This window comes from Eumetopias jubatus, unplaced genomic scaffold (assembly GCF_037043125.1).
Source record: "Eumetopias jubatus isolate StellerSeaLion01/CBP00866 unplaced genomic scaffold, mEumJub1_p1.0 scaffold_12, whole genome shotgun sequence".
Classification (NCBI taxonomy): Eukaryota; Metazoa; Chordata; class Mammalia; order Carnivora; family Otariidae; genus Eumetopias; species Eumetopias jubatus.
In genome coordinates this window covers 62,357,959-62,370,207 of record NW_028274818.1, presented here as the reverse complement: position 1 = coordinate 62,370,207, position 12,249 = coordinate 62,357,959, and the positions used below count along the sequence as shown (strand labels likewise).

At 38.5% G+C, this 12,249-nt stretch overlaps 1 protein-coding gene across 13 annotated transcripts in view; it reads left to right on the top strand.

The window, feature by feature from the left end:
- The window catches only part of CEP170 (centrosomal protein 170), a 137,403-nt gene that overhangs the window by 98,634 nt on the left and 26,520 nt on the right, over window positions 1–12,249 (top strand). For 12 of the 13 annotated variants that reach the window (XM_088017157.1, XM_088017164.1, XM_088017156.1 and 9 more), the window contains 3 exons: window positions 2,302–2,451; window positions 4,917–5,040; window positions 8,462–10,294. In XM_088017157.1, the coding sequence (XP_087873283.1) occupies window positions 2,302–2,451; window positions 4,917–5,040; window positions 8,462–10,294 (2,107 nt within the window). The remainder of the gene's footprint in view (window positions 1–2,301; window positions 2,452–4,916; window positions 5,041–8,461; window positions 10,295–12,249) is intronic. The other variant, XM_088017163.1, reaches the window with a different exon arrangement.

The window sequence follows — 12,249 nt, the reverse complement described above, 5'->3', positions numbered from 1 at the left end:
AGCAAGACACAAAGAGGATAGGGATTTCAAGCTGGGTAGTCATTGCTGTCATTAATTTTTCAAAGCACTCAAAAAAATATAGGTAGGAACTTTGGAGACTTCTTTCCCCCCACAGTTGTGCTTCAGGCCCTGTCACTTGTTTGGGAAACAGGTGATGATTTAACTACTCTTGACAGGTATATACGTAGCTGTCTCTGGTGCTTTACAAGGAATCTGTAAAAGTCCCCTGAGTGTTCTTTTTTTTTTTCTTTTTAAGATTTTATTTATTTATTTGACAGAGACACAGCGAGAGAGGGACCACAAGCAGGGGGAGTGGGAGAGGGAGAAGCAGGCTTCCCGCCGAGCAGGGAGGCCGATGCGGGGCTTGATCCCAGGACCCTGGGATCATGACCTGAGCCGAAGGCAGACGCTTAACGACTGAGCCACCCAGGCGCCCCCTCAGTATTCTTTCTGTACAATTTCAGCTTCTCTTCCCTGGAAGCATCGCTTCTTTGTCTGCATGTATTTTGTTATCATGTCAAAGTAGTGTCAGTGATTGGGAGAGATTTATTATGTTTTACTTCAAACTGGTGGTGCTTAAATGTTTGAGGAAAACAAGTTTTGGAAGTGCATTTTGAGTATGAAGTAGAAGTAAATACTACCAAATCAGAAAATCACCTGAGATCGTTTATTAACATGCCAAATAGCACATGCAAGTACTCACATGTGCGTGCTTTTATTTTACTTGCAAACTGGAGTTAGATTTTCACTCCGTGATTATAAAAATAAGGATTCCAGTAAATTTGGAGGTCAGTGACTTAAGTTAGAAATAATTTTAAGTTTTTATTTTAAGACAGTCACAAGTAACTCAAGTAGCTCTGATTTGTGCTCTTTTACAAGTGGGACTGGAGGCAGAACCCATGGAACGGTATACACAGCATTTTTTTACTGTTGTTGTTAAACTTACCAATTCTGTGTTTAACAAAATGAAACAGGGCTGTTTTTTCCCTTCTGTAAACTGTGCTTCCATGTGTTATTAAAATCCATATTTGATTTAAAATTAGCAATATACAATTTACTTTTAAAGCAGAGATAATTCAAATATTGAGTGGTTCAACAGATATTAAATCACAATTCTTGAAAACTGTAGTTATATTTGAATAAAATATTAAGTAATAAGGCCACCTAGTGGTAAAATTTCCAAGTTTTAAAAGTTAAAAATTTGAAAATCTGATGTCTCCTTTATTAAATGTGGGCTTCAGAATTTATCAGGTATACTGTATGATTGTTAAAAAGCTTTCTAGAAAATAGTTTACCTTAAGGTATCTTTTCCTTTGTATACCAAAGAAGGCCCTTTGATTATGTTCTAAAGATCCTTTCTACAAAGTACCAATTCAAACACAATATTTTTCTTTATTGTAGTAATTAGAGCCACAAATAAAATCTATAAATAATAAGCATCAGGAACAAAGAAACTTATTAGTAAAATGGAATGTTAAAGTTTACGTAGTTATAACCTTTTTCTAGTCTGTTAGGTTACCCCATTCTCCAGCCTGTTATGTGCCAGGAAATCAGTAAGACTCAGATCCTGCCCTTGATTGAGCACATGATTATTGTTCTCTGTGTTTAAATATTCCACAAGTGTTAACCATCGTCGACTTGCTTATTGAAAATGCTGGTCTGTTGGGGGAGACCCAGGATCTGCCTTTTAAAGGCCTTTCGATGAATTTTTAGGCAAATAAAATTTGAAGATCATGCTGTACTCCATACAGAGATCATACAACAAAATCTGATATTTGGGACCTTAGAAAATTCCAAGTATAATTTAAATTCATGCATGTAAATGTTACACATTTGTTAGGGAAGGAACCAGTGAAATCAGCTGTATGCCAGTGAAATCAGCTGTATGCTTATAGCCTTGCAGCATGATTCTCAAAAATAATAGAGCAAAGAGACAAGCTGGAAACAAGCTGAAGTAGTATTCTTTCCTAACTCTGCATTATTATAATAGTTAAAATTATTAACATCTTTTAACAAATCAGATGTAATGTCCTGAATATTTATTTTATTATCAAACAGTACTTGGCTAAATATTAAAAAGGATAGTCTCATTTACTATGAAGTAAGCTGCCACAGCCCCGTTTTTCTTTCCAACTCTTGCTTCAGTTGGATGTTACCCTGTCCTTAAACATGTTTCCTTCACTAGTGAATTACCCATCGAAATTAATTCAGAGTATTTTTACTTGCCTCTGAAGTTACTGATACTATCCCTAGTAATCTGGTGCTCAGACTTTTCATTTATAAAATAATTTCTCCTCCTAGGTATTTGGAGTAGATGACAATCAGGATTATAATAGGCCTATTATCAATGAAAAGCATAAAGATCTGATAAAAGATTGGGCTCTCAGCTCTGCTGCAGTAGTAATGGAAGAAAGAAAGCCGCTGAGTACACCTGGATTTCACAACTCAGAGGTATACATCCCTTCCTCATATGTAACTTTTACACACACAAAATGTAAATTTTTATCATTTTTGTAATTATATTATTTTAAGTAATTGATATATCCACCTGGGAAGTTCTTCTAAAAACTAAATTCTCACAAATTAGTTTCTGATAAAAGCCTAAAGCAATTTTGCAGTAATTCTGTTTCAGTTTTTGTTGTTACGTTCTTTTAAATTATGTTACTATGTTCATTAGTGAAGGGACAATGTTAATTTCAGAAAGCAGCTGATGGGCTACATGCTGACTGTTTAAACTTCCTAGGAGGGCATGTAGTTAGCATGGACAGGTCTGAATATCATGCCAGACAGATAGAACTTGCATACCTCAATAAGTGCGGGTACAGTGCAGTCCCGGATGTGATTCGGATTAACATGAAGTTAATCACGGATGGCTTGGCCAACAAAGTTAGGGAGTCAGTCTGGTACAGTAGAGCCGGGAAGACCTGAGTGCAAATCCCTGAGCGGCCACGTTTAACAGAGCGCCTTTGTGTTGGACACTTCTCCTTTTAGCTGCAGTTTTCTCATCTACAAACGGGATTGTTGATAAAGCCTATTTACAGGGAGTTAGTGAAGTCTGAAGCACTCAGCAGAGTAACAGCCTGAGATTTATGCCCTCAACAAATAGTTATTCCCATATTGGGAATGATACTAGAATGTCATTCCACATTGTTATGTCAAAGCGAAATGTGAAAGATGTGTATAACTGAGAAGTATTAATTGATTATAATTTATTCATACAATAAGAGCTTACATCCAATAGGATCTTTCTTGTGCCATTTTATGAATAAGGAAACTGAAATATAGAGAAATTAAGTTGACACAGTCAAAAAGCCTAGTACGTTTTGAACCGTAAGAGGCCTTACTACTACCAGAATTTGAACCGTAAGAGGCCTTACTACTACCTCTCAGGAAATGAGGTAACTTAAAATATAAATAAAACAATAATAAATAAAATGTTGATATTTGTATGGGATATAAATAAAATATTTCAATAGGTAAATCCACCTGTTTTTTTATTTATGTTAAAATGTTCCTTAATGGTCTACTTTTTCCTGAAAGCAAGTATGTATTTTAGTGTTGTTTTTTCTTCCTTAATCTTAGAGAATTTTAATTCTAGTTTCTGTTTCATAAGATGCTTAATTTCCTTATTGAAAGCAAGTGATACTTATCTGAGACAGTGTTTTGGTATTCTAATTGCTCTAGCAACAATTCTGATGAACATGAACTTTGTAAGGCTCCTTCTTTCCTTCTTTATCCCTTCAACCCATTTCAAGTGGACTTTATATATAGCCCCAATATGGGAATCACCTAAACAAGCCACGAGAAACTCTTCCAGGAATAGTTCTACTATCAGTGAGGGTGTGAGCAGCCCTGGTACTTCTTCATGCTGAGAACTGTGGGCAGTTAGCACAGAATCTTGAAAGGGAATTCAAGGATTCAGCAGGCTTTGGAGGAATCCTTAGGCTTCATTGTATTTATGTCACTATGTATACTTATTATTTTAACCTATTCTTGAAATCATATATGTAGTGTGTATGAAATACTTCATCAGTTTTTAGCCTATCATCCTTAGTACAATAAATCTGATACTTAAGGTATTGTTTTCATAATACAATTTTGGTTAAATAACCTTCCAAACTTTAGTTGTCATTCCAGTCTCAAAATTAAGCCTTGACTTAGATTTTTCATGAGGGAACACAATTTTTTTCTATATTCCCTAGATCATCCATATTAAATGCCAAATTGCCCAGGTGTTAAAAATTACCAGTATGTGTCCGTAAGTCTGTGGAACCATATCATGAATTAAATTCCATTTCACACTTGACTATAATGATTCAAAGAGCACTCGCCTTAAGGCCAGATCTAGATGTGCACAGGTCTAGATTCAGACTAGTTATAGAAAAATTTTTAAAGGTTAAGTGATCTCTGGCTTCTTCTGGAAACAGTAAAGTGTTATAAAAGAAGTCTTAAGCTGTGGGTTAGTTTTTGAAATCCCTAAAGACATGATGTGGCAGATGGAGTACTTCTTGGGACTCTGGAACCAGTCTGATTCCTAGAAGCACCTAGAGGGCTAGAGAAGCTTTAGACTCCTGTTCCAGAGAATGAAGTAGAGCCAGCTCCACTGGTTAGCCATAAGGCTGTGGTAATAGACCCACGTTTGTTCAGCCACAGTAAATTTAAGCTCTAAGTGTTTATCTTAGTGCCATCATTAGTATTAATTAATAAGTAGAGAAAATTATACTGCATTTACAGTAATAATAAGATGTAGTTAAAAGGGGTACCTAGAGAATCTTCATTCTATATATGAGGAAATTTAATTAATGATAATATGGCAATGTGAGGTTTAAATATGGCTTCGGATGACAGGATAACGTGACTACATAGAACTCTCTGACTAAATAGACTGATTTCACTCCCTTCTTTTTCTCCTTTAGGAAGGCACATCATCTGGAAACAAACGCTGGGTTTCACAATGGGCTAGTTTGGCTGCAAATCATACAAGACATGATCAAGAAGAAAGGATAATGGAATTGTCTGTCCCTGTTCCTTTAGAGAATGGTATTTTTCTCTCTCTCTCTTTCTTTTTTGTGAATCATACATCAGTTTTTTTTTTAAATTTTATTGTTATGTTAGTTACCATACAATACACCATTAGTTTTTGATGTGGTGATCCACGAGCCATTGTTTTCGTATAACACCCAGTGCTCCTTGCAGTATGTGCCCTCCTTAATACCCATCACCCAGCTAACCCATCCCCCCACCCCCCTCCCCTCTAAAACCCTGTTTGTTTCTCAGAGTCCATAGTCTCTCATGGTTCATCTCTCCCCCTTCATTTTTCCCTTCCTTCTCCTAATGTCCTCCATGTTATTCCTTATGTTCCACAAATAAGTGAAACCATATGATAATGGACTTTCTCTGCTTGACTCATTTCACTTAGCATAATCTCCTCCAGTCCCATCCATGTTGATGTGAAAGTTGGGTATTCATCCTTTCTGATGGCTGAGTAATATTCCATTGTATATATGGACCACATCTTCTTTATCCATTCATCTGTTGAAGGGCATCTCGGCTCTTTCCACAGTTTTTTTTTTAAAAACAAACTAAATCTGTATAGTGAGAAGTAAATTAAATCTAAATAAACATAGTCACATATTCTCATGCTTATACTAGATATATATGATTTTATTTGCACTAATAATGCAGATATCATTAAAATATAACCTAACTGAAGATAGGAGATAATTTGTAGGGGAAACACATAACATATATACAAATTTATGTATATGACATATATATAAAAATGAAAATTTTAAAATAAGACTAACAATAGTTCCAAATTATAACATTCATTAATATCATTAATAAATATTTTAATGCTACTTTGTGCATTTAAGTAAAAAGCATTCAATACAATTCAATAAAAAACTATTACACACTTAATTTACTTAATATCTTTTGCAAGTCTGTGTAGTGTGATTTTTTTTTTTAAGATTTTTTTTTTTTTTTTTTTTTTTTTTTTATTCATGAGAGACAGAGAGAGAGAGGCAGAGGGAGAAGCAGGCTCCCAAGGAGCAGGGAGCCCGAAGCGGGACTTGATCCCAGGACCCTGGGATCATGACCTGAGCCACCCAGGCGCCCTGTGTAGTGTGATTTTTATTGCCTTCTAATATTTCTGTGAACTGAAAAAGTTTCTTTAAAAAAAAAATGAAATTTTATGTCTCTAATGATTTTGATTATGTTCAGTTAATTACATTCTTAATTAGAAATAAAACCCTCAAGGAGAATTTGCATGTGGATTTTTATGTGTATTCTAAATTTTGTTATTGTTGAAAAATGGAGATGGAAATTTATTTTGTCTCTGGCTTATGGCACCCCAAAAATATGGTTTAGGAATTTTGTAAACATTACTCAGCAAGCATTTGAGCAAGGTACATAGCAACATACTAGAAAAGCTATATCACTGATTTACTATAGAAATTAGAAGTAATCGATAGTATTACCAAAAATCTTTGGAAAAGACTGAATGATTTGCAGATTGATTTAACATAAACTGGTCACCAGTTGGAAAACAAAGAACCCAAATAGAGGGGTCAAAGAGGCTAGGTAAACTTAACAAGAATCCATTATGAAATTAGTCAGTTTAGTTGTAGAAAGCAAAATTCTACCTTGTTAAAAATATAACAAACCACGACCCTTCGTTACCTCGTTTCAACGTGTTTCATCATCTTCTAAATTATGAATCGACTTAAATCCTAAAATATTCTTGTTAAACATTCATTGCATGCATGTTAGGAGCAGGACAATGTGAGAAATGCTAGAAAAATACAGAAAGATAAAATAGCGAGTAGTCGTGCTATGTAGTAGTGCTCCTGGTAGCACTACAGAGATGAGATACAATACCATGCCAGGACTAATCGCTAAAGTTGAATCAGGAAGTTTAGTGGCTCTTTTCCTGCATCGTAAACTTTATATTGCTGTGAAATTTAAATGTTCAACTTTCAGAATTATAAAGGGAGAAAAGACCCACAGAAACTATGTCTTGGTATCTTGCTCCACTTATCACCCAGAGATGAGAATGCTTTATATGTTAACTTTTTTTTCCCTAAATGGATGTGTCCCTTTTCTCAAAATGCACTCCATGTGTTGCAGTGAGGAAAATCCTCAGGTATTCTCAAATTCTCTCACATGGAAACATCAAAGTATATATTTTCTCATTGTCTTCTACTTAATTGTGAAAAGAGAAAGTGATCATGTGTTTCTATATGAGCCGTTAATATACCAAAAGACCATAATTTAAAAATCCCTCAGTTTGTAAAAGTATGGTAAGTCCTGTTCTCTTGTTTCACACTTAAAATTTTTTAAATTTCTTGGGGTGCCTGGGTGGCTCAGTCGGTTAAACGTCTAACTCTTGATTTTGACTCAGGTCATGATCTCAGGGTCCTGGGATGGAGCCCCACCTTGGACTCTGCGCTCACCGGGGAGGCTGCTTGTCCCTCTGCCCCTCCCCCCACTCATGCTCTCTTTTTGTCTCTCTCTCTCTCTAATAAATAAATAAAATCTTTAAAAATTTTCTTTAAGGGCGCCTGGGTGGCTCAGTTGGTTAAGCAACTGCCTTCGGCTCAGGTCATGATCCTGGAGTCCCAGGATCGAGTCCCACATCGGGCTCCCTGCTCAGCAGGGAGTCTGCTTCTCCCTCTGACCCTCTTCCCTCTCGTGCTCTCTGGCTCTCATTCTCTCTCTCAAATAAATAAATTAAAAAAATCTTAAAAATAAAAAAAATAAAAAAAATAAAAATTTTCTTTAAGTTCTTTTCATCAGTGTTAAATTTTTTTTAGAAAGCCTTCTAAAGTTTTGCATTTTCTGTTTTACTTAGGAAATCCAAACTTGTCATTCTTTCAGATAGGTAACAATGCTCATTAAAAACTAGATGTATTATTCTTTTTTTTCTTTTTTTAAGTTCAGCATGGAGCTTGAACTCATGACCCTGAGATCAAGACCTGAGCTGAGATCAAAAGTCAGATGCTTAACCCAGTGAGCAACCTAGGCGCCCCTAGAAATATTCTTCTGTACTATGTAATTGAAAGTGTTTATTAGGCATTCTCTGTGCAGTTCTGCAAAACATTTTCTTGAGCAAAATTTCATGGACCTTAGAGAAGCAAGAATGAACACAGTGACCTTCCCTGCCATAAAATACATTGAAAGAAAAAGCAATAGATGGAGGGTTAAGAACAGATGACCCTAATTTTCATCTCCTAAAACTGCCTTTCTTGATTCCCCCTATTAGTAATCTGCCTATTTGTACATCGTGGCGTTGTACTTGCTTTTGAAACTATTATGTCACAATACTGGTGTGTTATTCAAAGTTTTCTTATATACTAAGCCATTCCTTAACTTACATTGCAAAATCTAATATAATACGATATTCTTTTTGTTTGTACTTTTTTGGTCTCATACAGGTCTTTGTGGTTTTATTTTATAGATGCAGATATCAGTGAGTCTGGCATTTCAGTGAGAAGTACTGGGTCAGCAACTTCCTTGGCTAGTCAGGGAGAGAGAAGGCGACGCACCCTCCCCCAGCTTCCAAATGAAGAAAAGTCCCTTGAGAGCTCCAGAGCCAAGGGTATAACACAGAGGTCAGAGATCGGAGAAAAACAAGACACAGAACTTCAGGAAAAAGAAGCACCCGCACAGGTATACCAGAAAGATAAACAGGATGCCGACAGAGCCTTGAATAAGATGAGCAGGGCAGTGAACGGCGAGGCCGCGAAACCTGGCGGAGATAATAAAACCCTGCTTCACTTGGGCAGCTCTTCTGGAAAGGACAAAAGTGAAACTGAAAAGGAAGCTTCTTTGGTAAAGCAGACATTAGCTAAAATTCAGCAACAAGAACAAAAGGAGCAGGCACAGTGGACACCTACCAAGTTGTTAGGTTCTAAGAATGTTTCAGGTCAGATAGATAGGTGCTGGGAGGAATCTTTCAAACAAGAGTCACAGCCTCAAGAAAAAATTCCAGGCCACTCTACAAGCAAAGGAGAAAGGGTGACACAAAACGAGGGCAAGCGAAGAAAAGCTGAGGACGTTCTCAAAGGTCAGACTTCAAAGGGCAGCGATAAGAAGGAATCCTCCAAGTCCTTGGTTCGGCAAGGAAGCTTCACCATAGAAAAACCTAGCCCCAACATACCCATAGAACTTATTCCCCATATAAATAAGCAGACTTCGTCTACACCGCCTTCTCTGGCTTTGACAGCTGCCAGCAGAATACGAGAAAGAAGTGACTCTGTGGATACTGATTCTAGTATGGACACCACCCTTATTCTAAAGGACACAGAAGCGGTAATGGCTTTTCTAGAAGCCAAGCTGCGTGAAGATAATAAAACTGATGAAGGCCCAGATACTCCCAGTTATAATAGAGACAACTCTATCTCCCCAGAATCTGATGTGGACACAGCGAGTACAATCAGTCTGGTCACGGGAGAGACTGAAAGAAAGTCAACCCAAAAGCGAAAGAGTTTCACGAGTCTCTATAAAGATAGGTGTTCCACGAGTTCTCCTTCTAAAGATGTTACAAAATCATCATCTTCAGGTGCTAGGGAGAAAATTGAGAAGAAAACAAAAAGTCGTTCCTCAGATGTAGGCTCAAGAGCGGATGGTCGCAAATTTGTACAGTCCAGTGGAAGAATAAGACAACCTTCAGTGGATTTAACAGACGATGACCAGACCTCCAGTGTACCTCATTCTGCCATCTCTGACATTATGTCATCAGATCAGGAAACTTACTCTTGTAAATCTCATGCCAGGACTCCACTTACCTCAACTGATGAGCATGCACATTCCAAACTGGAAGGAAGTAAAGTAACTAAATCTAAGACTTCTCCCGTAGCACCTGGATTTTCCAGTAAATCAACGACTCTTCCCAGGCCACGGCCTACCAGGACTTCCCTCTTGCGCAGAGCACGACTTGGTGAAGTGTCCGACAGCGAACTGGCTGATGCTGACAAAGCATCCGTTGCTTCTGAAGTGTCCACAACCAGTTCCACGTCAAAGCCGCCCACAGGGAGGCGTAACATCTCTAGGATTGATTTACTGGCTCAGCCTCGTCGAACAAGGCTCGGCTCCTTGTCAGCTCGCAGTGACTCTGAGGCAACAATCTCTAGAAGTAGTGCCTCTTCGCGGACTGCAGAAGCCATCATTCGAAGTGGAGCCAGATTAGTACCTTCAGACAAATTTTCTCCTAGAATTAGAGCTAATAGTATCTCTCGACTGTCAGACTCCAAGGTCAAAAGTATGAGCTCAGCACATGGCTCTCCTTCAGGTAAATTGGGTCCAGACTTTTTACAATATTAGCATAATATTTCTTTCATGTTTTGGGACTCCTTTTTAAAAGAAATTAGATGTCTAGTGTGACTTCTAAAAATATTCGGCAGAAAGGTTATGCTATAAGAGGTTCAGCAGAAAGGTTATGCTATAAGAGGGTATTTTCTCCTATAAAAATTATTATAGTTAGCTCATTAGTAAATGGAAAATTCAGAAGTTACACACACTTCCAATGAATGCTCTGGGGTAAAGTAGTGATTTCAAAATTAGAACCTATTTCAGAATGTTAGTGTCTGGATTCATGTGTTAAATTAGATGAATAATACCTGGATTAAATAATAGGAATTAACATTGTACTGCTAAAAGCATGTGTTTGATTTTTAAATATCCTCACATAATTCAAGGCCCTTAATCTGAAGAAGAGCAGGATACCCTTTATTATTCCTTGAGAGCTAAGTGAAATAATTGCTGTTTTACCCTTGCCTTTCCCATTTATGTAGAAATGTCTCATATGCTTTTTAAAGTTCAATCTGTTTACAGTTGGGGCAGGTGAAAACTAATTCTTAATATACTTCAGCGGAAGAAGTGGATTCGTGATAATCCCTAAGCACATATGGGTCTAACCGGCTACAGAAATGTAACTGGTCACGAGTGCATCTCATAAACGCTCTTCTGTCCCTTAACTCTAGTCATTAGCTGTCATTGAGTGTGCTTCCAAAGGTTACTTACCCACTCCAGAATCTAACGGCTCCTGGGATACTCTGTGCTGGTGTACTTCATACTCACAGCTGTAGCCAGGGAGAGTACGTGTGTGACCAGAGTCCTCACCCACATTTCTGTGTGTACCTGTGAGCGTCAACCCTTACTTCATAATCAGCCTCACTCCTGGGTGGGGCTGCAGAGGCCAGTGGGGGGAAACAGCTGCTCAGAGATTTAGCCTCTCTTACCAGCACGAGCATCTGAGCACGTGCGAAGGCTCGAGGGAAGAGTGAGGGACGGTTGGTACGCAATCTGGTGTTCCGAGTTCGACGTCTGCCACAGTGTAGCCATGGGCCCCAAGCCTAACGGTGCTCCTCGTGTTCTGTTTTCACTCTGTATTCCCCTTCTCTGCCCTCACTGCCACGCTCACATCTCCCTCTCTCCGGCTCAGGGGCTGTGGTGGTGACGGGCAGATCCATGGTGGGAGTGCATGTAGGCGGGACATAGGTGACCTAGAATCCTAACTCCGGAAGAAGAGCTGGCATTTTCCCTCATGCCGCCACCCTCCCCGCTTCTGCACTCGAAGCTTTCAGTGCTGGTTCATGCAGTTACCGCAAGCGTTTTAGAACTCACTGCTCTCTGTTGGTTGATGTTTACCCAGTGTTGGTTTTCTGTCCTTCTTATGGCTCTACCTCTTCAGTTCACATTTCCTTTGTGCTACATTCTCTGGTGTGTACTGTGATAGAGTTTCTTCTGCCACGTGGCTTGTTCGATCACCTCACCTCCGCTTCAGTACGCAGAAATGTTACAGTTTTCTCCTGTCTCACCGTAAGCTGTAACGCAAGCGTATGTCACCAAGTAGCATGGGACGGTTCCTTCTGTACCAGTCGTCTGGCCCGGAACACATGAGTGAGCTGGTCTTATTCCTCGGGGTTGAACACGAAGGGCTTCTGTGAGCAGCAAGCCAAATAGGACTACTTAAGCAAGTCTAAGAAACCGCTATGAGATGCTACATTATGTCTTTAAAGATAAATTGTGTTTTCTGCTTTGAATACAGAACTTGATAAACATGCAGTTTTCTTTATCCAAAAAGTACCTTGAATTATTCCCCAGGGTAAATTGAGGCACGTGATATGGGCCTTCTTCATACTTACTCGCGGCATATTAAATAATTAGAACCATAGAATTGAAAAGCTGGAAGGGTCATTCTGTTTAGGTAACTCGGGCCAAGAGATACAGTGACCCGCCCTGGTC